Source organism: Saccopteryx leptura, chromosome 1 (assembly GCF_036850995.1).
Source record: "Saccopteryx leptura isolate mSacLep1 chromosome 1, mSacLep1_pri_phased_curated, whole genome shotgun sequence".
In the NCBI taxonomy this organism is placed as follows: Eukaryota; Metazoa; Chordata; class Mammalia; order Chiroptera; family Emballonuridae; genus Saccopteryx; species Saccopteryx leptura.
Window position 1 is genome coordinate 8,595,254 of NC_089503.1, and position 21,334 is coordinate 8,616,587.

At 57.4% G+C, this 21,334-nt stretch overlaps 1 protein-coding gene across 24 annotated transcripts in view; it reads left to right on the forward strand.

The window, feature by feature from the left end:
- Positions 1-21,334, forward strand: part of NRXN2 (neurexin 2) — a 115,962-nt gene that overhangs the window by 25,044 nt on the left and 69,584 nt on the right. For 10 of the 24 annotated variants that reach the window (XM_066359160.1, XM_066359301.1, XM_066359253.1 and 7 more), the window contains exons 4-7: positions 2,356-2,385; positions 4,647-4,718; positions 9,316-9,617; positions 17,797-17,820. In XM_066359160.1, coding sequence (XP_066215257.1) covers positions 2,356-2,385; positions 4,647-4,718; positions 9,316-9,617; positions 17,797-17,820 — 428 coding nt within the window. The remainder of the gene's footprint in view (positions 1-2,355; positions 2,386-4,646; positions 4,719-9,315; positions 9,618-17,796; positions 17,821-21,334) is intronic. The other 14 variants (XM_066359180.1, XM_066359195.1, XM_066359317.1 and 11 more) reach the window with 6 other exon arrangements.

The window sequence follows — 21,334 nt, forward strand, 5'->3', positions numbered from 1 at the left end:
AGGGCACCCTTGGACCAGGCTGGGCTGAGCCGCGGGAGACAGGGCAGAGAACTGGCCTCCCATTCACCAAGATGGCTGGTGCTGTCACGCCTGAGGGAGCCGAGCAGCTGGTTGCCGTGGTGACAGAGGAAGAGTGCCGCATGCTAATGAGGCTGGCTAGGAGCTGGGCAGCGGAAGGGTCTGCAACGGGAGAGCTGCAGCTCCCCGGGCAGGAGGACAGGCTGTGGGTGGGGGCAGAGAGCGGGTCCATGGGCACAGAGAGCGGGCCCATGGGCACAGAGAGCGGGTCCAGGGCACAGAGAGCGGGCCCATGGGCACAGAGAGCGGGTCCATGGGCACAGAGAACGGGCCCATGGGCACAGAGAGCGGGTCCATGGGCACCAGCTCCCAGGCCTGGGTTTCCAAGGGTGGGAGCCTGTGAGCTCGTCTATTTTTGCCATAAAGAGTTAGATGAGGGGTTAGAGCTCTGGCGGGGGGTCCTGGATTTAGGGATTTGGAAGAATATGCCAATAATTCTTGGGAAAAGAGTTGGTGGGAAGCATTCAGAGCAAGATACAAGACTCAGTCCAAAGGTTTGGGCCCTCCACTGTTTTGTGGGTAAAACCTGTGTCTTCCCAAGAGCTGGTCTGTCCCAAGACAGCCCTTAGCAGCTGTGCTCCCCTCCCTCAGCTGGCCACAGACCCAGAGGTGCGGAGTGACCACTGCCACCTGAGAGAGAGGGGCCATCACGGGCCAGCTGCCCACACCTTCCACAGGACCCGGGCCTCGGCCTCGGCCGGGCCTCCCTGCCTCCTCCCTGCCTTCCTCCTGAACCCTGGCTCACGGGCCCTCAGCTCCGTCTCAGAGACCCCTGGAGCCCTTCGTCCTCCATGCCACCGCCCTGGCCCTGCCTTTGAGCCCCGGAGCCACATCCCATTGCCACAGCAGCCGATGGCTTCCGAGGGCACGAGGCACTTAGCGCAGGGCGGCTCCTTTCTCCCCTCCTGGCCGGACACCGTGCGGGTGGGCGGCGGGAGGGCTGAGGGTTAGTGCCGCTGGCCGGTCATCTCAGCTTCCGGGGCCTGGTGCCGCCGGCCTCTCTGCCGAGAGCTTTCCTTGATCAGTGCCTTCGGGGACCGGGGTCCTGGTCCAGTGGGCCAGAGCCTCTTCCCCTAAGGCTGAGGGTTGCCCTGTGTCAGGGCTGACCAGGCTCTCTTAAGGGACCAAGGTAACTCTGAAAGAATTCCTGCCGGTCTTGCTCACAATGTTGGATTACAGGGCTTCTGTTTTCCATTTTCAAAATTCAGCTTTGGGTCATCTCAGAGAGGGCCTGGCCAGAGAAAGGGGTCCCTAGAACAATTGATGAGCGAGGTGTTTGGCCTCTCAGAAACCTGGGGCCTCCTCCCGTGGGGCTTGGCTGTTCTCTTGACCCCGGCTGTCCGAGAGCACTGGCCGCAGTCTCAGTCTTCCTTGTGGAAGGGCCCATCCCCCCATCCTTGCTCCAGTGTCTCCCTAGATCCGCTTTCTCCTACCTGCTTCCGCTGCCACTTTGTCCCCCCCAAACGCTAGCTTCCTTGTAGAACCAGGTGGCAGGGTGCCTGCTCTCCGTACAGAGGCTGTGGGAGGAGCGGCTGGGAGGCTTGGAGCCCGAGAGATGCCTTCCCGAAGCTCCCTTCGGTGGGGGTCCCTCTAGGCCCAGGCTCGTCCTCTGGCCCCTCTCGCCCTTTTCTGCCAGGGTCATAGTGGCGACAGGGATGGGGCACGGGGGGGCGGGAGGTCCCCCTTGCCCACTCAATCCCATGCTAACAGGACACTCTCTCTCTCTCCAGGTGGTTTTGATTTTTGTGTCGTGTTTTATTTTCTCCTCCATCCGAATCGTTTTTTCTCGTTGACCGTTTTTTTTTCTCTCCGTCTCCCGGAAGAAAAAAAAAAAGAAAAAAAGAAAAAGGAAAAAGCAGTTCTCCCAGCCTCATGCTTCTCCTCCTTTTCCTTTTTTTTTTTTCCGGCAAGAATGAAAAAAAGAAACCAAAATCTCCTCTCCCCCTGCAGTGACTCCCTGCCCCATTCCTCCTCCGATTCCGCCCCCTCCGGCGCCTCCTTCTCTCTCTCTCTTCCCCTCTCATGCCCTCTCCCCTCTGTTTTGGCATCGGGCCCCTCTCCTCAGCTCCTGGGCTGGGGGCTCCCCCCCCCCCGATGTCTGTCACAAGTTAAAAAGGGTTTTTAAATTGTGGCAGCAAAAGCTTTTTCTCCCCTCTCTCTGGCTGATTTTGATGACTCGTGTTTTCTTTGTTTCTTTCCCTTCTTCTTTCTTTTTTCTTCCTTTTTTTGTTTTGTTTTGTTTTTCCTTTCTTTCTTTCTCTCCTTCCCCTTTCCAAGGTCCGGCTCACCTGACGTTAAACAGCGAAGGTATGGTTTGAAGTTCTGGTTTGCTTTGGATTGGACTGGATTGCCCCCAACCTGCACCTGGATTTTCTGTTCCTCCCCTTGTTTCCTTTCCCTTCCTCCATCGGCCCACCTCCTTCCTTCCCTCCCCACCCCTTCCTTCCATGTCTTCACTTTACCTGGGGGGGTGCCGGGGGGGTCGGGGGCCTGTCCGTGTCTGTGCTCTCCCTTCTCCCCTCCCGACACACTCCATCCACCCGCATCTCACCTTGGTTTCTGACATCAAGAGATGTTTGAACTCCTGCCGTTGTCTCAGTCACCTTTTTGCGTTTTCCTGGTAGTACATCTTGCTTTTTTTCTTTCTCATGGTGATGTTTTATTTCCTTCCACTCATTCTGATCATTCTTTCTTCTCCGGGGACTCCAAATAAACAGAGAAAAGCACGGGCTGTAGAAAGAGGGTTTTAGGTAGCCTCCTTCCCCTCTCCCTGCCGCTGTGGGGGGCCCCCTAGGTCCACAGTGGAGGAAGCGGGAAATGCTGGTGTGGGGTCCCCCGTTCCACAGCTGTCCCACTGCATGCTGTCACCCCGGTCTCTTCTGAACGCCTCTTGACTCTAACAGATGCGGACATTTGGGCCCAGAGAGATGAAGTGACTTGCTAGTGATTACACAGACTAATTGGTGGTGCTGTTGGGACTGCTCATCTATTTTTAGCCTTGACAAAGTCCCTACCATTTTAAAAAGCCCCGGTGTTCAGCAACCAGACACAAAGCCCAGGAGTTCTGAGGTGATCCCGGTCAGCCATGACCCCCCCCCCCCCCCAGGCCTCCCTGTCATTGACTCTCTTGAGCTCATGCATTCGGTCTCCTAGGCCTGTAGGCACTGCTCCCTGCTCAGGGCCGTCCTCTGTCGGGGCTCGTCTTCCATCGGGATGAAGCGGGACCTCTACCGGTAGGCGGTAGAGGCCTGCAGGATGAAGACTGGGCGCTGGGGAGAGACTCAGCTTTGGAGTGTGGGATGAGTTTAGGTCTGGGTCGGCAGGGGCCTGTGATTCTTGCAGGGATGTGAAATTATGGCAAGAAGTGTGGGGGAAGAGCAAGTCCCAAGTGGGGAGTCAGGACCTGGCTGGTTCGCTTGCATCCTTCTTGCCTGTCAGTGCCTGGTTCTGGGAGTCCTGGATGTGGCTCACCTTTGTCATAGGTGAAGACCGAAAGGACCTTCCACCCCGCCAAGGTCCATAGCTCAGGTGTTATTTCTAGCTTTAGTTCTGGGCATCTGGGGTTGGGGGTGGGAGTAAGGGCCCATGTAGAGACTTTTAAACTCCATCCTTGAGTTCCCCTCATCCTGAAGCCACCTCACGGGGTCTGGCAAACAGTGTGGGTGCCTAGGAACCGGGTGCTGAGCGCACAGAGTTCACCAGCAGGTGTGGGTGGAGGGCTTCAGCTGACCTGGAGCCGGGCATGGTAATGCATACAGTACTTGTGGGTGCCTTTGGAGAGGAGGCCTGGGGCGGGCAGTCCGGGCGGTCCAGAGTGAGGAGTAATCCCTGAGAAAGGGCTTCCCACAGATACGAGCTCCAGCCAGTCAGGACCTCCCTGGGCGTGCACAGCCCTCTGAAGGCACAGTTGGGGGCAAAATGCAACGGAAACCATGGCCCTGCCTCTGCGTTGCCCCACCGTCTAACTGGCAGTGACACAGACAAAAATGCCATCAAGAGCACTCCCTGTGGTGAATGAACCAGGTGTAGCCAGAGAACCAGGTCTGCCTCGAGGGTGGGCAAAGGTCGGAAGAGGGGTGCAGCGTGTGGATTGGGGAGTTTTGGAGGAAGGGTGCCTGTATCAGGCTTTTGAACAGGTTGAAGCGCATGAACTCTGGCCCAGCAGAGAGGGTGTGAGCAAAGGCACAGAGTGGGCAGGAGAAGGAATCAGGAGCTGGAAGGGGAGCTCAGGGGCCCCCAGGTGCTGAGGGCCGGCCAGTGGGCATGTTGCTGGGCAGAAGGGGCTCCTGAGCCAGCAGCGAGGCCTCTGCCCCACCGCCCGTCTCCCCGTTCCTGGGGAAAGGGCCGAAGTTGGTGGTCATGAGTCTGATGGGGTCTCTGGGGCCATTGGGATCCCTGATTTGTCAACAGACTCTTTCCCTAGAGTCCCCAGAACAGCTCCCCTCGCCCCAAGCCCGTACCTCCATGCAGGAGGACCTCTGCCCCAGAGAGGGCCCCCCATCGCTCAAGGCTGGGGTGGGACCGGCTGGGGAGCCCCTGTGCCTGACCCCCCAATTCTGCTTCTCCAGTAGGGTCCTTACTGTTCTCCGAGGGGGGGGCCGGGAGAGGAGGAGCCGGTGATGTGCACCAGCCAACGAAAGGTCAGTGACCCCTCGGTCCCCAGAGAGCCCAGCCCTCGCCCCCTTCAGGCAAACTGCACTTCCCATGGGGGAGGTTAGTCAATGAAGGTATACTGTCTCTGAGGCCCACGGGGCCTGGTGGGCTTGCACCCCCAGTACTCGCCCGACCCGGTGTGAAGGGCCACAGACCTCCATTTCTTTCCCAAAGCTCATTTGTCCCGGTGGCCTCTGTCTAGAATACAGATGGCTTTCTGTGCCAGTTGTTCAGACTCATTGCCAGGAAGTATGTTTCTCTGGTAAAATGACAAACCAGGCAGCAAGGTAAAAACCCCTCCCCCCTTATTTAATTGTCAAATTCTGGATGGCGAATGTGGCGTTGATAATACATATGTATCACGTGTGCCACTTAAATGAGCCTCCACAACGCTGGTGAAAGGGCTCATTGCCCTGGGTTTGCAGAGGAGGAAACTGACGCTTACCAAAGACCCCGAGACCAGCGCACCAGCACGGGGCCCTTGAGTCTGTCTCGGGGCTGGAGGTTTTAAGCACTGAGGCTGCCTGTCTTAAGAGATTCCCTTTCCTCAGAAGTTTACAGGGCCCTTAGCAACCCTTCAAGAAATGCCCGTGGGGGTGAGCCCTGGGACTACCGAGTCCTGTCTGCATTCCTTCAGCGTGTTTCCGCTGTCCCTGCCCTCTTCCGGGGCTCTTTGGCGTCTCTTTCAGCTGACTCCTGAAAAAGCAGCCGGGCTATTCGCACTGCATGTCGCCCCTGAACTCCCCAGGCAAACCCAGACACTCTGCGGTGTCCCCCGTGCTTACACATCCGTCATGTGGCTCATCTTGCTGTGTCGTCACTGTCACTTGACTTGTTTGCCTCCCTCACTGGCCCGAGCTCCCTGAAGACAGCGCTGGGGGGGGTTTCATTTGCGGACCCCCAGTACTTTACACGGCCCCTGGCACGTTTAGTAGGCGTGTGCTCAGCAAATGTATTTTAAATGGGTGAATGGTCCTTATTCTCAAGGGGCTCATTGGCATCTAACAAATGAAAACAATAAAGCCTGATACATTCAAAGTATATGAAAAGCGCAGACTTTGTCCAGAGGAGTTAATTTATTCATTGATCTAGAGAGAGAGCGCGCGCACACACACAGGCACACACCCAGTACAGAGGCGTTTATTTGTGGAACGGTTCACAGTTTAGGAAGTCGCGCCCATCTGTTCTCTTTCTAATGGTCATAGTAACCTGTGAGGTAGGCCGATGATTAGCTCCTTTGTGCAGAGAAGAAAGCTGGGGCTTAGAGATGTTGCCTCCTGGCCAAGGTCACAGAGTGGGTGGAAGAGCCAGCATTAGTGCCCAGGTCTTTCTCACATCACACTTCCTCTCCAGGGAGCAGTACAAGATGTTACGAGGCAGGAAGTGCCAAATGAGCAAAACAGACAGCTGTAGTGCTTGAGAGCAGGGAGGGCTGAGGGGGCTGGAGGCCTTCTCGGAGGAGGGCTCTGGGCTGGGCCTGGGAAGGAGGCGGCTGCTCTGTCCCTCACGGTGCTCAGAAATCCAGGGCCACAACAGTTGGTCTCTGGCCGCTTTCCACTTGACTGGGGACATTCGTGGGGCTCCACACTCCCTGACTTGGGAGATAAACAGGTTTCAGCCACTGCCTGCCTGCCAGGGCCAGGGGCTAGTATAGGAGCTGTGATTGTTGTTCAAGCGCTGCTGGGAGTTGTAGTTTCAGGATGGTCTAGGGCAGTGGTAGTCAACCTGGTCCCTACCACCCACTAGTGGGCGTTCCAGCTTTCATGGTGGGTGGTAGTGGAGCAACCAAAGTATAAATAAAAGATAGGTTTAACTATAGTAAGTTGTTTTTATAAAGATTTATTCTGCCAAACTTAGTGAAAATCTGACATAAGGTACTTGGTAAGTAATTATTATTATATGCTTTAACTTGCTGTAACTCTGCTTTATAAATTTTATAAAGTTACTTCCCTACTTTATAAATCACCATGACTGTGGAACCAGTGGGCGGTTAGAAAATGTTACCACTAACAGAGATACAGAAGTGGGCGGCAGGTATAAACAGGTTGACTACCCCTGGTCTAGGGCTAGGCTGTGAGAGGGGGGAGAACACCCCCTGGTGCTTCCACTCTTCCTCCTCAGAGATCTGGTTTCACTCTGGCTGGCTCCACATCCTCACCTTGAAAGACCCCCCCCCCCAAATCCCTTGAGGTCCTGCTGCCCTCTTCCCCACTCAGGGTCTCTCTGTCCTTCCCGCCATCCTTGGGTTTTCTTGTTCACACTTGCTCATCTCTTTTCTGTCCCTTTCCTCGAATTCTTTCAGGCTCCCTCTGGCTGACCAGGCCCCCCTCCATCTCTGGGTCTCTGGCTGCATTGGATGCCGGAGACCATGTGGGCTCGGGCCCCACGGCGCTGGCTCTGCCGCCTCTCTCCGGAGACCTGAGGCAGAGCCGGAGGACTCGAGGAACGGCCTCGTCTCCGCGCTTGGCCTTGGCCGCTGTGGCTCGGCCCCAGGCCCGCCTCTCTCCTTTTCACTGGCCTCTTTTGTTCTGTCCCGATCACTCTTTCACGTGGTCACCTTATTCTTTCCTTTCTTCTGTTTGACACTCTCTTTAATGGCATTTTCTTTGACTGCAGTGAAGGTGAGAGGGAGGGAGGCCAGGCCTGGCTCCTGGGAGGGACGAGGACTTGTGGCAAACCCAAGGTCAAACACGGTCCCTTCCCTGGGCCTTGAGGCTGCCCACCCCCTGCCAGGGCTGGTTGCCATGGAAGCAGTAAATTCCTGAGAAAACCGTGGCTTCCACTCCCTAGAGGTCGCTGTCCCCCTTTCCTCGCTGGCCCTTCTCCCATCTTCCCGGCACCCTCCCCTGTCCCCATCCCGCCCCCGTGTGCTTGTCTTTGTCCAGATCGCTTCCCTCTGTCACCTCTCGCCCCCACGCTGCTCTGAGACTGCACCGTTTCCTTTCCATCCCCATGGGCCACCTTTCTCCCTCCCTCCCTCCGCGGCCTCCCTCCACACCTTTGCCTTCTCCTGGCGCTTGACCCCTCCCTGTGACGCTGCCTGGCCCCCCCCACTGGAGCCCTGAGGTCGGCAGACTGGGTTCCAACTGTCCCCGTGTTACCCATGTCCTCACCAGCCTCGCTGCCCTGTGGCCTCAGGAAACTGGGCCTTGCCAGCTGCAGTCAGTGCAGTGCCAGGCTCTGGGGCAGCAGCTGGTGCTTTGGCATCCGGAGGCAGTGAGGACAGAGTCTGCGGGCAGCATGCCCAGGCAGAGAGAAGCTGCCCAGGCGGGGCAGAGAGATGCGGAGCTGTTGTGTGTAGGTGAGGGGCGTCAGCAGGACGCGCACCCCGAGACCTGCACTCCATACATGGCCTGTGGCTGCGGCCTGGCCTGGCAGGTGCCTTACCCCCCCCCCCCCACACTAGCGTCGTGCTTCGCTCCTGCCAGACCTGCGGGCCTACCCTGAGAACCGCCCTCCCCTCCATAAAGGCCCTTTGCCAACATTCTTGTTCCTTTGAGGTCGGTGAGACGAACTGTTTGCTGGGGCGGGAAGCAAGTCGCTGTCAGAGTCCAGGTTCTCTGCTCCCCCGGCTCCTTGCCCCACTCGCTCCCCTCTGCGTGGGCTCCGGCCCGTGAGCTGTGCTGCTGGGACCCCGGCTTCCCTCCACCGCGCCACTGACTTCTCCCTTGTCCCCCACTGACAGGATGCTAAATACCCCTCAGGCTCTCTCAGTCATTTTTGCTTCTGCTTAAAAAGTGTCTGTGGAAGGAGCTGTGTGCACACACACGCGCACATGCACGCGTGAGAGCCGCACCTGCCTTTGCACGTTCATCCCCAGGCACCTGCCTGGTGCGTGGGGGCTCCCACCCGTGCTTCGGGGCCCCTCAGAGGCTCTCTGCCTGAGGGCCCAGCTGTGCTGCCCTCTGAGGCTGGAGCCAGAGGCGAGCACTGGCATGGTGGGCACTGCGTAAGCCCTGCCCTATGTCCTGCTGCTGCCTGGTGTACATCCCGTCACCCGCATTGCCTTCCCACATGTCTTACCCTGCCTCCCTCCATCTCCACCGCTCTGCAACCTTCTCATCCGCTGTGACCAGCAGGCCCACTAGTCCCGTCCCTGTGGCGAGGCCCGAAGCCGTCCCTGGGCTGAGGACGGTCCTCATTGAGAAGTGGCAGGAGCCCTGGCGCCCCCGCCACAGGGGCGGCGCTCTCGGGGAGAAGGCAGTGGGGGGGGGAGCTTATGTGTCTCATCCACATCCCTCCGTGCGGGGGCGGCTGATGGGAGGCTGGTGGGGGAGGGGCAGGGAGGCTGTCTGCTTGGCCTGGCCCTGTGGCAGCTTAACTGTCAGCTGTCAGCATGAGAACCACTGAGCAGCCTCCTGCTTTGGAAAAGGACCAGGGGAAGTTGACTTCTGATGGCAGAGAGAGCAGGGTCCAGAGAGGACGGTGGGCATGGTGGGGGAGGGGAGAGGGCCTAGAGCTTGCCCCCGGGGCTGCAGGGCTCCCGTGCCCAGCCCCGTGCCTGGCTGCTGGAGGGGCCGTGGGAAGTCTGGCATACCCTGTCCCACTCAGCCCTGTCCCCTTTCCCCACGCCGCGGCGTCCAGGCAAGGAGGAGTTCGTGGCGACCTTCAAAGGCAATGAGTTCTTCTGCTACGACCTGTCCCACAACCCCATCCAGAGCAGCACGGATGAGATCACGCTGGCCTTCCGCACCCTGCAGCGCAACGGGCTGATGCTGCACACGGGCAAGTCGGCCGACTACGTCAACCTGTCCCTCAAGTCCGGCGCCGTCTGGCTGGTCATCAACCTGGGCTCGGGAGCCTTCGAGGCCCTCGTGGAACCCGTCAATGGCAAGTTCAACGACAACGCCTGGCACGACGTCCGGGTCACCAGAAACCTGCGGCAGGTAGGGGGGGGCAAGACGGAGGCCGGGGCCCCGCCAGGTCGGGGGCAGGGCGGGGATGAGGGTGTGAGGCTGCAGGGCACCGAGGCCTGGCCCTGCAGAGAGCACGGCTGGGGGCTGCGAGGGTCCGGGACCGTGGCAGCAGCGGGCAGCCTCGAGGACTGGGGGGTGGGGCTGGGAGGCGGCTGACGAGCTGCCCAGGGGAGGGGTCTCAGGGACAGGGGAGGGCTGGGCTCAGGGGGGTGGCAGTTGCTGGGGTTTTGAGGGCTGGAGCTAAGAAACCAGGTGATTTGGCAGGGCTACTTGGGAGATGGGAGGCATGAGACAGAGCCTGGATGGGTGGGCCCTGGGGTGCTGTGGGGTGGGGACACACTGGCCTGCTGTGCCCCTGGGGCTGTCCTGACACTAGGGCAGAGAGGCACCAACCAAAGCCAGGTGGGGCTCCTCTGGGACAGAGGCAGGGATCGGGTCAGAGCAGCAGGCGTGTGAGGGACGACAGCAGGAGGGGAGGGGCTTGGCCCCCCTCTCCCCTGGGCAGCACACCCCCTTCCCTTTTCCCGGCCACCCCCTCCCGAGGGGCCCAGGCCCTCCCAGCAGTCCACAGCTGTCTCCTGTGGCTCCCAGGCCCTCCCAGAAGCCCACGGCTGTCTCCCGTGGCTCCCAGGCCCTCCCAGCAGCCCACGGCTGTCTCCCGTGGCTCCCAGGCCCTCCCAGCAGCCCACGGCTGTCTCCCGTGGCTCCCAGGCCCTCCCAGCAGCCCACGGCTGTCTCCCGTGGCTCCCAGGCCCTTCCAGCAGCCCACGGCTGTCTCCCGTGGCTCCCAGGCCCTCCCAGCAGTCCACGGCTGTCCCCCGTGGCTCTCAGGCCCTCCCAGCAGTCCGCGGCTGTCCCCCGTGGCTCCCAGGCCCTCCCAGCAGTCCGCGGCTGTCCCCCGTGGCTCCCAGGCCCTCCCAGCAGTCCGCGGCTGTCCCCCGTGGCTCCCAGGCCCTCCCAGCAGTCCACGGCTGTCTCCCGTGGCTCCCAGGCCCTCCCAGCAGTCCACGGCTGTCTCCCGTGGCTCCCAGGCCCTCCCAGCAGTCCACGGCTGTCTCCCGTGGCTCCCAGGCCCTCCCAGCAGTCCACGGTTGTCCCTGTGGCTCCCAGGCCCTCCCAGCAGTCCACAGCTGTCTCCCGTGGCTCCCAGGCCCGCCCGCACAGGAGCTGAGAGGAGGCTCTCTGGTGGCTGGCTTCTGCAGGCGGACAGGGCTCTTCTGTGCAGTGTCCCCTCGGCTCCTGCTCCCACACTCACCCTCTGGAGAGGTGCCAGTGTTTCTGGGCACCCGCCTCCATCCCCTCAGTCCTACCTTCTTTCCCTCTCACAAGGCCCAGGGTCACCATGACAGACAAGGCCATCTCTCTGGCAAGGCCCCTGCTGGTGGCAGCCCCTAAAGCCTGTTTCCAGCCCTGAGAAGTTCCCGCCTCAAGCAGGGTCCAAGCCAGACCCTTCTATGAAAGCCGGAGAGGCCACTGTGCATCCTGTCTCTGCCTCCTGGCTCCTTTCCCTGCTCACGCAGGTGCCCAGGCTCTTGCTGGCCCTTTTCTCTCTGGTCCACCACTCTGTCTTATAGCGGATGGCCAGGAAGCTTTTCCGCCCCGGCCCCAGCGCTCTAACTGCAACCAGGGGCACGCAGCGTCTCTGCCTTGGGAGGCGCTATTGCCGCTGGTTTACAGCCCTTCTCTTACTAGTTCTCGTCTCTGTGCTTCCTGGCTCTGGTTGTCCTTCTTCATCATCGTCATCCTCCTCTTCCTCCTCCTTCTCCCCTTCCTCTGCTGAAGGGCTTGTCAGTGGGGACCGGGATTCCGGCTGACCTCTCGCTCTTCTTACCTGTTCTTCCTCAACTCCGCTGAGGGACGCTCTCCCGGGTCCTCCTCCGTGTTCCTTTCCTCACCAACGCCCTGAGGGACCCTGCTGCTCTTCGGAGGCTGCTCTTGCGGTTGGGCCCCTTCCCAGGCGCCTGTTCTTAGTGCCCCTTGTGCTCTGCAGAGTGGCATGCTCATTGGGGGCACTCCGCCTTGGTGCAATGCCCCTCTTCATGTCACATCATTCCCCTGACCAAGTCAGAGGTTTGTCCTGTGCTGTCATCACTGTCTGGGCAAACCTGAGTGTGTCAGGTAACTCTGTCATACTTTTATGTGTCATGCACATTTTACTGTGGGGTGTGTGTGTGTGTGTGTGTGTGTGTGTGTGTGTGTGTGTGTCTGGGTTGCCATTGGTGCTTCTTGCTTGCTTTCCCTCTGGGGAACCAGCACTGTCACATGGTACTACTGCCTTTGGCAATGAGACGCTGCCAGCTCAGAGTCCCTATCTGTGCGTCATTTGGCCACCAAACGCACTGTGTGTCCATACTGTGCGCGGAGGGAGAAGAGGCAGGGCCCCTGCCCTCCCAGCCGGTCAGCTCTTGAGGAGACGGGATGAGTCTGCTAAGAGTGAAGTGGGCAGAGCCACGGGGGTGCCAGCCGAGGGGCGGAAGCTACCTGTTGTAGGAGCTGGAGAGACGAGGAGAGGACGGAGAGGGCTGCGGCTAAGGGAGGCGGGAGAGCCGCAGAGGGGACGGGGCCTGGTCTCAGCAGCACTGAGTGTGGACAGGGACCATGGTAGCCTCTTCCTGGGACTCCCAGTGTCATGGGTCCAGCTGGTAACTGATAGGAACGACTTCCCCCGGCCTGTCCTTCTGGGCAGGGTAGAGCAGGGTCAGGCCGTGCTGACCCGAACATAGGCCTTCAGGGCCAAGGACAGTATCTGCTTAAAGACTTTGATCAAGAGCCTCTTTGAAAAGGGTTTCTGGGGTATTTTTTTTTTATTCTAGTCCACACCCATAAAGAGGTACGGCCCTTTAACGGTGCCGCCGCCAGCGAGGGGAAGGCCAGCCTCGGGACTGTGCTACCACCCCTGCCCTCGCCCATGGCCTCACCTGTGGCGGGCTTATCCTCACCAAGCCCCTCGGAGGCCCGTCTTTCAAAGGCTTCTAAGAATAAGTTAGCAGGTGTCCCCAAACTATGGCCGCAGGCCGCATGCGGCCCCCTGAGGCCATTTATCCGGCCCCCGCCTCACTTCCTGAAGGGGCACCTCTTTCATTGGTGGTCAGTGTATGTGGCAGCCCTCCAACAGTCTGAAGGACAGTGAACTGGCCCCCTGTGTAAGAAGTTTGGGGACCCCTGAGTTATTGGGTCCTGTTGTCCCTAGAATAGTAGTAGTTCTTGATCGAGGGTGATGTGCCCGCCTCTTCCCAGGAGATGTTTCGGGCTATCACAGCTCAGGAGAGGGTGCTACGGGCATCTAGTGGATAGAAGTCAGGACGCTGCTGAACATCTCACCGAGCACGGGACAGCCCCACAGCGAAGAAGATGTCCCCAAAGGCCAGGAGTGCCGGGGTGCAGAAGCCCTGCCCAAACAAGTTTCCACAGTGCCCAGATGGTGTCCTCGGACTGGAAAAGTCCCTCTGTGATCTGAGGGGTGTGTTGAGTTGGGGCCGGGCGGTTTTAAACCATGTCCTGTCTCCCCAGGTTTTGTGGGCAAGCAAGAACAGGGAGGTAATGTTAGAAATGCCATCTGCTTCCCTCACAGGGTAGACTCCGGGGTCTGAGAACACCAGGTTCCACGCTGTTCTCCTCAAGGTATTAGAAAGGCCAGGGTGGGGTGGGTCTGCTGACCGGGCACTGGGGGGGGTCTCCCTTCCCCTTGGTCCTGGGTTGAGAGGCCAGCTCCAAAGACCGGAAGGAGGCAGAATTCCCCCCCTCCCCCCTGAACTAGGTGATTGTCCCCAAGGTCGTGAAGAGGCTCTCAGAACATGGGGGTTGGGGCTGGAAGAGGCCTGACGGAGACAGCGCAGTCTCCTGGCTCTCGCCTTCTCCCTTCCAACCCTGCCTGAGGCCACTGTGGCTGGAGGTGTCCTTGGGGGATCTTTGCAGGAGTGATTACTTTTGAGGATTCCCTGAGGGCTATTTTAGTCTTGGGTCCACTCTCCTCCCATACCCTGCCTGCCCTCACCACCACGGGAGCCGAGTGCAAACCATCTCATCATTAGCCCGCCCCGCAGCTGGGAGCCACGCCGCTTGCCTCCTCCTCTCCAGCTCCCACGATGCTGCTTCTCAGTGTGGAGATTTCCAGGAGCTCTCCTGGCCCCACGGAGGCGTTCTCCGAAGATGAGGTCCTCCAGACTTTTGGGGTCCCCTCCCCCACCTTCCAGCCTGGGCCAGTCTTCTTCTCTGGCCACTCACTCGCCCTGCTGTAGGGTCTAACCGTGCCCCTTTGCCTGCTCCGTCTGCGCTGGCTTCCCCAGCGCCCCCTTTGCTCCCACACTTCTCCCACGGACACCAGCACTCACCCTGCTTTCCTCCCGGTGAAATCCTAGAGCTGGGGTGTGAGTCAGACAGGCTGGGTTCTAATCTCAGCTCTGCCACTAGTTTGAGAGGCTCGAGGCAAGATGCGTAAGGTCTCTGCGCTTAGCTGCTCCATGTGGAAGCGGGCCTCTGTTGATGGAGACGAGGCGGCAAAGCACAGGCCTGGCCCCTGGGGGGCGTGGAAAGGCTCTCCTCCATTACCAGCAGCTGCCCTTCCCAGTCCTCAGGCCCCTTCTTTCCAAAACTTCCCTTCATCCTCCCACCCCCAACCCGTCTTTGCTCTTTGCTCTGTTACAGCGCCATCCGACCTTCCCTCAGTGTGGTCAATATTTGCGTTCATTTCTTTTCTCTATTACTAGGTGGTAAGCTCCTTGAGGGCTTAATACCAGCAATTATTGGTTGTTCCTCCTTGTTTTCCTAGTTTTTTTTTTTTTTTTTTTTTTTCCCTTTCTTTCTCTGGTTCACTGGGGCTCTTTCTTGAAGCCAGTTGGTGAGGTTTGGACACAGGACCCAGCAGATCTATTTCATACGATCACTGAACTACCTCTTGTCCTCTGGGAGGGGCTCCCATTGGCTTTCCAAAGCCAGGAGGAAGTGCCCCCCTGCATTCCCCGGGACCGCTCCCCTCTCACAGCCGCCCTCAGGTGGCACCGTCACATCTCCTCTGCCAGCCCTCAGGTGCTGCGGTCTTATCTCTCTTTTGTATCTCACTAAGTTTTCCAGTCTTCCTGTGAAGTGGGAGCTACTCCCCTGCTGCTGGGGAGGAAGTAGAGACTTGGCAGGGTGAAGAACTTGCCCAAAGCTATCCGTTAGGAAGTGGCAGGCCTGGAAGCCGGTCTGGCCTCCCCCCAGTCCTCTGCCTCCCGGGTGGGCCTGGCTGTTGTCATTGGTACAAAAGGCAAAGGGGGCTGTAGTTCATCTGTGATCCTGCTATTCTGGGATGCTCTCAATTTTTGAAACCAACTGCATGTCTGCTTGTCTCTTGGGAAAGGGGCCCTCTTCTCTCTGAGTGGAAGGGGCGCCTCTTTTCTGCTCTGTCCTTCTCTTGCTCTGGTTTCACAGAGCCGGCATTCGTGCGGACTTCTGTGATTTTTGTGTGTGATCCCCTCTTGGCTTTCTTCGGGGACTGCGGCTACACTCAGAGTTCAAGGTGGAGCTGGGTATGGTTTTGTGCCAAAATCCTTGGCCATGGGAGGTTCGCATTTGATGGAATGACTGACTTTCCCCCTCGACGACTCGATGCCCTCCTCCCTCATCGAGTTCGCCACCCTGTGCTCCTGTGCTGTTTCTGTGAGTGGGCAGAGCCCCTCACTGCTCAGCTGTTGGTCTGAAGCTCAGCTCTCCAGATCCTGCCATTTGCAAAGGCAAGGCTGACATGTCACAAGTCCCTAGGTCTGGAGTGCCCCCTGTCTCCCACTCCAACCTTCAGAGGAAGCCTGGATCTCTGGACACCTTAGTGGTAGGCCCAGGCTCCGAACTCACATCTCTTTCCCCTTAATCTGGTTTCTGGATTCGCTCTTCTATTTGTTAAAATGGAAGTTGTCCACGAACACTGAAAACTGTTCTTTTAAATTTTAGTTTTCACAACCAGTTCTATTTCAAAAGAGTAGTAGTTGCATTTCTCCTCCAAAGAAAGCCTTTTTTCATGCCTTGCTCTGCCGGTGCGGTGAGGTCAGGTGGCTCTTACCTTTTTTGTTGCGATCGGTTTAGCCGCCCTGCAGCCAGCTGTTCCTTCTTCTCGCTAGCTGGCCTCTTCACTTCACGACAGGCCCACTCACTGACAGTGCTAGTTCTCAAATCACTCGTCATCTCCTCGCCCATCACTGCCCCCCCAGTGAGACTCTCATCCTCCTGCTATGGGAACTGCTTCTGTATCACTACTGATCAGTACCGGTCAACCAGCACCTATAGCTGCCAAATATTGAATTGTTATTTTTAATTATACGAGGCCCTTATTAATTGTGTTACTGAATTAGCCCTGTGCCCACTGGTTATAATAACTCTCTAACCAATGACTCTGTCCCTAGAATCCCTTTCCTTCTCGCAAATCACTGCTTTGGGGTGTGCAGTTTAGTATTTATTTAATGGACATCAAACAATAGGGTCCCTCCATCTCTGATGCTCTAAGTGAAGCTGCCTCAGTCCCTTTGACATCTCTTCCCCAAAGATCAGAGTAATTTTGAAGGTGGTGGTTGCTGCTGTCTTTGGCTATGAGAAGAGAAAATGAACTTGGGGGTAGAAGAAGCTGGCTTATAGCTTAGGGAGGAGTAAAGGAAGTTAGAGGCAGGTGGGCCTCTGTGCCTTTTTATGGTGTGGTGTGGAGGGGGGCGTGAATTTCTGGTGCTGGCTGTGGGCGGTGGCAGCTCAGGGCTCCAGGGCTGGGCCTGGGAGGAGGCTGAGCTGCTGGGAAAGCCTTAGCAATCCCAGACACTTGCAGGGGTGGCGGTGGAGGGCGCTTAATTCTGGGATGGACAGCTGCCCAGAGGAGCATAAGAGGATGCGGGTGGGGCGACTGAAGAACCCGGGGAAGTTCCCGGGCAATGTGGGCCCTGCAAAGTCGAAGCAGGCAGGAGAGAATAACGGGCTATGGGCGGGAGAGGGGCGGGCGGGGGGAGTCTGGGCCGGTTAGATGCGATATGAGAGTGCGCCCTCCGCCAGCCCACGGAGGGCAAGGTTTCCTTTTTCTCATTCTGGTGACAGCTTACTCTCTCTTCCTTCCTCAAGGAAGAGAAACAGACAAAAATAAAAACAAAAAAAGAGGAGCTGCCCCTTCCCCACGCCTCCCTGGATCTCTTTGCCTGCCCTGCATCCCCAGGACAAGCAGACACCCAGATCCCCTTCTGTGCTCCTGGGAACCCCTTTCCCTTTGTCCTCAAATGAAATTCTGCCACTCCTATGACTCTCTAGGGGCGTTGGGCCACTCTTCTCCTAGCCTGGCCGCCAGCTGGCCCATCACCAAACAGTTAACCCATTAACACAACATGGGCATTGGTCAGCTAGCTGGCCAGCACCAACTCACTCTTTAGCCAGTTCTCTGGAAAGCCATCTGGTTGACCAGTTAGCCAATACCCCCTCCCCCCAACCCTGTTCATGACCCAAGTCAATAGTTCATCCCTTTCTCACACCTGTGCTCCCCCCCTTCCTCCCCCCGACTTCCTAACATTTCAGCTGATAGGGTTTACTAATACTGCATAATCAGGTCTGCTTCTTAACCCCCTGCCTTCCCCTCTTTCACCCTCTGTTGGAAAACCCCGTTGCCAACTCTGTGTGTGTTACTAACACGCTTATAACCCAGGGCACCAAGGGATGGGGCAGGGACAGGTGGGGCAAGGTATGAGTGAGAGACTGAACTAACCTTTCTGTCTCATTTGCGGAATGTCGGCCATCTTTAAGTCTTTGCTTTCTTAGTCCAGTTCTTTTGTTGTTTTCTTCTCTACTAACCCAGGTCTTTAACTGTTCCCCTTCTCTGCAGCGACTCTTCCTCCGGGAGGGAATGGGGGTGGGGGAGGGAAAGCCAGGCGAGAGGTTGGGGAGGGCTTAGGAGAAGAAGGGATTTAATTTCTTGTATGTGTTTTATTTCTCCTTCCCATCATAATTTAATTTTCTTTAAGCAAAATACTTAGCTGAACCTAAGGTGGGAGGGTCTGAATCAACAACCAAATATATATGGTTATATATTTTTCCTCCTTCCTTGAGTTTCACAGTTGGTCATTTTATTTTTCTTTTCTTTCGTTCTGTCCTTTTGTTGTCGTCTTTGTTGTTGTTTTTTTTTGCCCCCCACCCCCCCCTATCTCCGGTGAAGCACGCAGGGATTGGACACGCTATGGTAAACAAACTGCATTATCTGGTAGATATCACTCTAATTGTCTTACCGTTTGGTTTGCCGTGGGTTTTTTTAACTGTTCGATTCTCCCTCTTTTGTTTCCTTTCCCCTCTGGTTTTGGTTGTTTCGCTCTTCTTTTTTTTTTTGCGTCCTGGACAATCTTTAGATTTTTTTTTTCTTTTGCTTCTCCTTTAGTTTTCCTCTTTCCCTTTTTCTTTCCTTTTTTGGTCCAAACTCAAATCCAAAAGACAAATGGAAACCGAGGAATTTGGCCTGTCCCTGCCCTAAGCCCCGAGTCCCGGATTCAGACTCCTGGCCGGAGGCCCGGGGGCAGGCCCGTGTCCATCGCTCTGGTCAGACCAGACCCGATGCTGCTTATTTCTATTGCTTTGTTTTGTTCATTTTCCCCTTCTCCCTCGTTTTTTCTCTTTAATTTCTTTCTTGGTCTCCTGAAAATCCATGGAAAACACCATCCCATGACACGCTCTGCTCTGCTCACTGTCAGCTCCCCGACAGGACCCTTGAGCTGGAGGAGGGGCTGGGGGTGTGCCCTCCGGTGGCAGCCAGCTGGGCAGGTTCTGGGGGGTGCAGCCATGGCCTGGGGGGACACGCAGCAGCCTGGGACCAGTCCGGAGAGCACCTTCACATCACCAGTTCATACCGGTCAGGGGGGCTGCCCCATGCTGGCTGCCAGGGAAGAGGTGACATCCCACTCTCCCTTCTCAACCTTGAGGGTTCCTGGGTCCGTCTTCCCCCACATTTTGCATGGCACGAATGGTCTTTCCCCCCACCAGGGACAGTGTCCAGTTCCCCCCACAGCTCTGCTTCTCTGACTAACACTGTGCTTCACACTGTCTCCCTTCCCGTCCCCCTCTCCTCCCCCTCTGTCCCCTCCCTGCCTGTGGAGCATGGCCTCTGACCGGGGTCAGTTTCCTTCCCTGTTGAGGGGCTGAGAGGAGGACAGCCAGCCGGGGTCAAGTTGGGGTGGCTGTCACCAAGCTCCTCTGTTTGGGTTGGCTCCCTCCCTGTGAGTGTCGGTGTGGGTGTCTGTGTAAATGCTGCTGGTGTGTGTTGGTGTGTGGGTGCAGTGTGTGTATAAATGTTGGTGTGACATTTAGGGAGCGTTAGTGGGAGACTGTGCGGTGTGTCTGAGACTCTGCTGGTGACGCTGCATGTGCGAATGCCGGTGTGAGCTGGGCTGTGTCTGTGTGTGCTTCTGAGCCTGGGGAGAGCTCTGTGGGGGGCGAGCGTGGGGGCAGCAGCAGGGGCGGGGCTGGGCTGGCCCCTCGCTCTGGGCCTCGCCTTAGGAGGGTGTGCCCGCAGGCCCCGCTGTGCGCTGTCCCCGGGGATTCCCTGGTGCCCGCCCTGGCCTGGCCCTGCGGCAGCAGGCGGTTAGTCATCGCCTATTAATAATGCAGAGTGATTGAGCACCAGGCCGGGGACCCTGCAGATGGACGTGTCTGCTCCCACGGGGCCCACGCTGCCTGGCGCAGCTGCCTGGCCTTCCCGGCCTCCAAGGCCCGCGTGGCTGCCAGGCCGGCAAGGCGGGAAGCGTGATCGTGCGGCTCCCGAGCTTAGTGCCCCCCCCCCCCCCGCCTCCCCTGGAGGCTCCGCCTCTGAGGCCAGGCCTGACCTATTCTGGGTGTCCATGCACCCACAGGCTCGTGGTAGCCTGTCCTCTGCCCTGCCCACGAGCCAGTGCCTGTCGCTGTAGCCACCCTAGCGCTCCCCAATCCGAGAGCTTATCAGGTCGCTCCCAGCTGTCCCCATGTTCGAATGGAGCCATTCAGTGGTCCAGTCCCACCCCTCCACAGTCTCTGGTGTCCACTGCTGCTTCTAGGATGGAGATGCTGCCCACTTTTTGGGCCAGGCCATTGAGTACTTGTTGGAACTCTCTTTACAGAGCTTCGCTGTGACTTTGGGGGCAGGAGGGAGGCAAGATAAGCCCATGTAGCGTACCCCCTGCACCTGGGGCCTGCCATCCGAGACTTAGGGCCTTGCAGACCTTCTAGTTTCGGTTCAGTTAAAAATTGGCCGTGTGACCTGCGGCTAAAGCTCCATTAGCAAATGGGCTGATGGTACACCTGCCTTGTCTATTTCATGGGGTCAGTGTGAAGGTCAGGCAGGGTCACAGAAGCAAAAGCATCTGGACTCTGTAAAGGGACTTATAATTGTATTAAGTTCTGTAACATGCGAACTGATCAGCTCAGTGTTTCCAGGGCGGAGATGTTTGGTAAAGACCATGATTTCCTTCTCACAACAAACCCTGGAGAATTCTGTTGCTGGCCCCACTGGAGACCCGATTACCATCCCTTCTTAGGAATCAGTCATAAAATAACTGCAGAAACCCCAGAACACCTCAGGAGACGGGCCTGGGGAGGAGGAGAGACACGGTGACTTGCGTAAGCTGGTTAAGAAGCAGAGAATCCCGTCTGGCCTCCTCCCTGGTGAGGGAAGTCGCTGCTGAATTCTCCATCCTCGAAGTTCAGCATGAGCAGCACTGATGACAATCGGAGCTGGTTGTCTTGGGGTGGCCTCATACACCCTTAGAAATCTGTCCCAGGGGCCAGCTCTTTTCAGGCCAAGACTGGAGTCAGAGAACGGGGCACCGCAAGAGGCAATGTTCAACCCGTTCTGCTTCCTGGGCATTCCGCAGCCTGGTTCTCCATTTATTTTTACTAACTCTTTTCTTATTTGAACATTTCTCCTTAGGGGAGAGGGTGGATACAAACCAGAAAGGCCAACCAGTTGAGACATTTGGTTTGGGTGTGGTTAGGCTGATGGAAGTTTTTTTTGTAAAAATATAATAACAATAGTTCTTTGTACACACACCCAGGGCTTTGGTTCCTCTAAATAGCTCTCACCTTTTGAATATCATTTAAACTCAGTGAATGTCTAGATTCCAGGCAGAGATGATTCCCAGTTAACAGATGGGGAAGCTGGGCCCAGAAGAAGCCTGGGGTCACATAGCCAATTATGGAAGATGTCAGTGCTTCCTTTTCAGCTGTCTCGTTTGATCCTCACAGTCAGCCCAAGAGAAGGGGGAATGATGGGAGTGCTTAAACCCCGTTTACAGATGAGAGTTCGAGAGATAGAATGAGGTTGTTCTGGAAACTGGTAAAGGCTAAGAACTCAGGATTTCTGACCTGAAGTCTCTATTCCCAAACTTTATCCAACCCAGATGTCGGGATATACTGTTGGGCTATAACTGCTGGCTAGGTCATCTTCCTGGCTTGTCTTTCCAGCCAGTCTCTGTCTAGTTTCTTCCCTACCCCAAACAGATGGCCAAACCTAAACAGGTAGCGAGGCTGCGCGCATGCCTCAGACGGCCTTTCCCGCCTTCATTCTCCGCTCCCGCCCCGCCCCGTCCGCCCCGCCCTGTTCTGAGTTAACCACCTTCGGCTGGCGGAAGCCTTTGCGAATTGGATGACACAGAAACGGCCTCTCAGAGGAAAACAAAGTGCCCACCGATGTAGTTTTGTCTACAATGTCAAGGGGCTTCATGAATCCCCAAAGC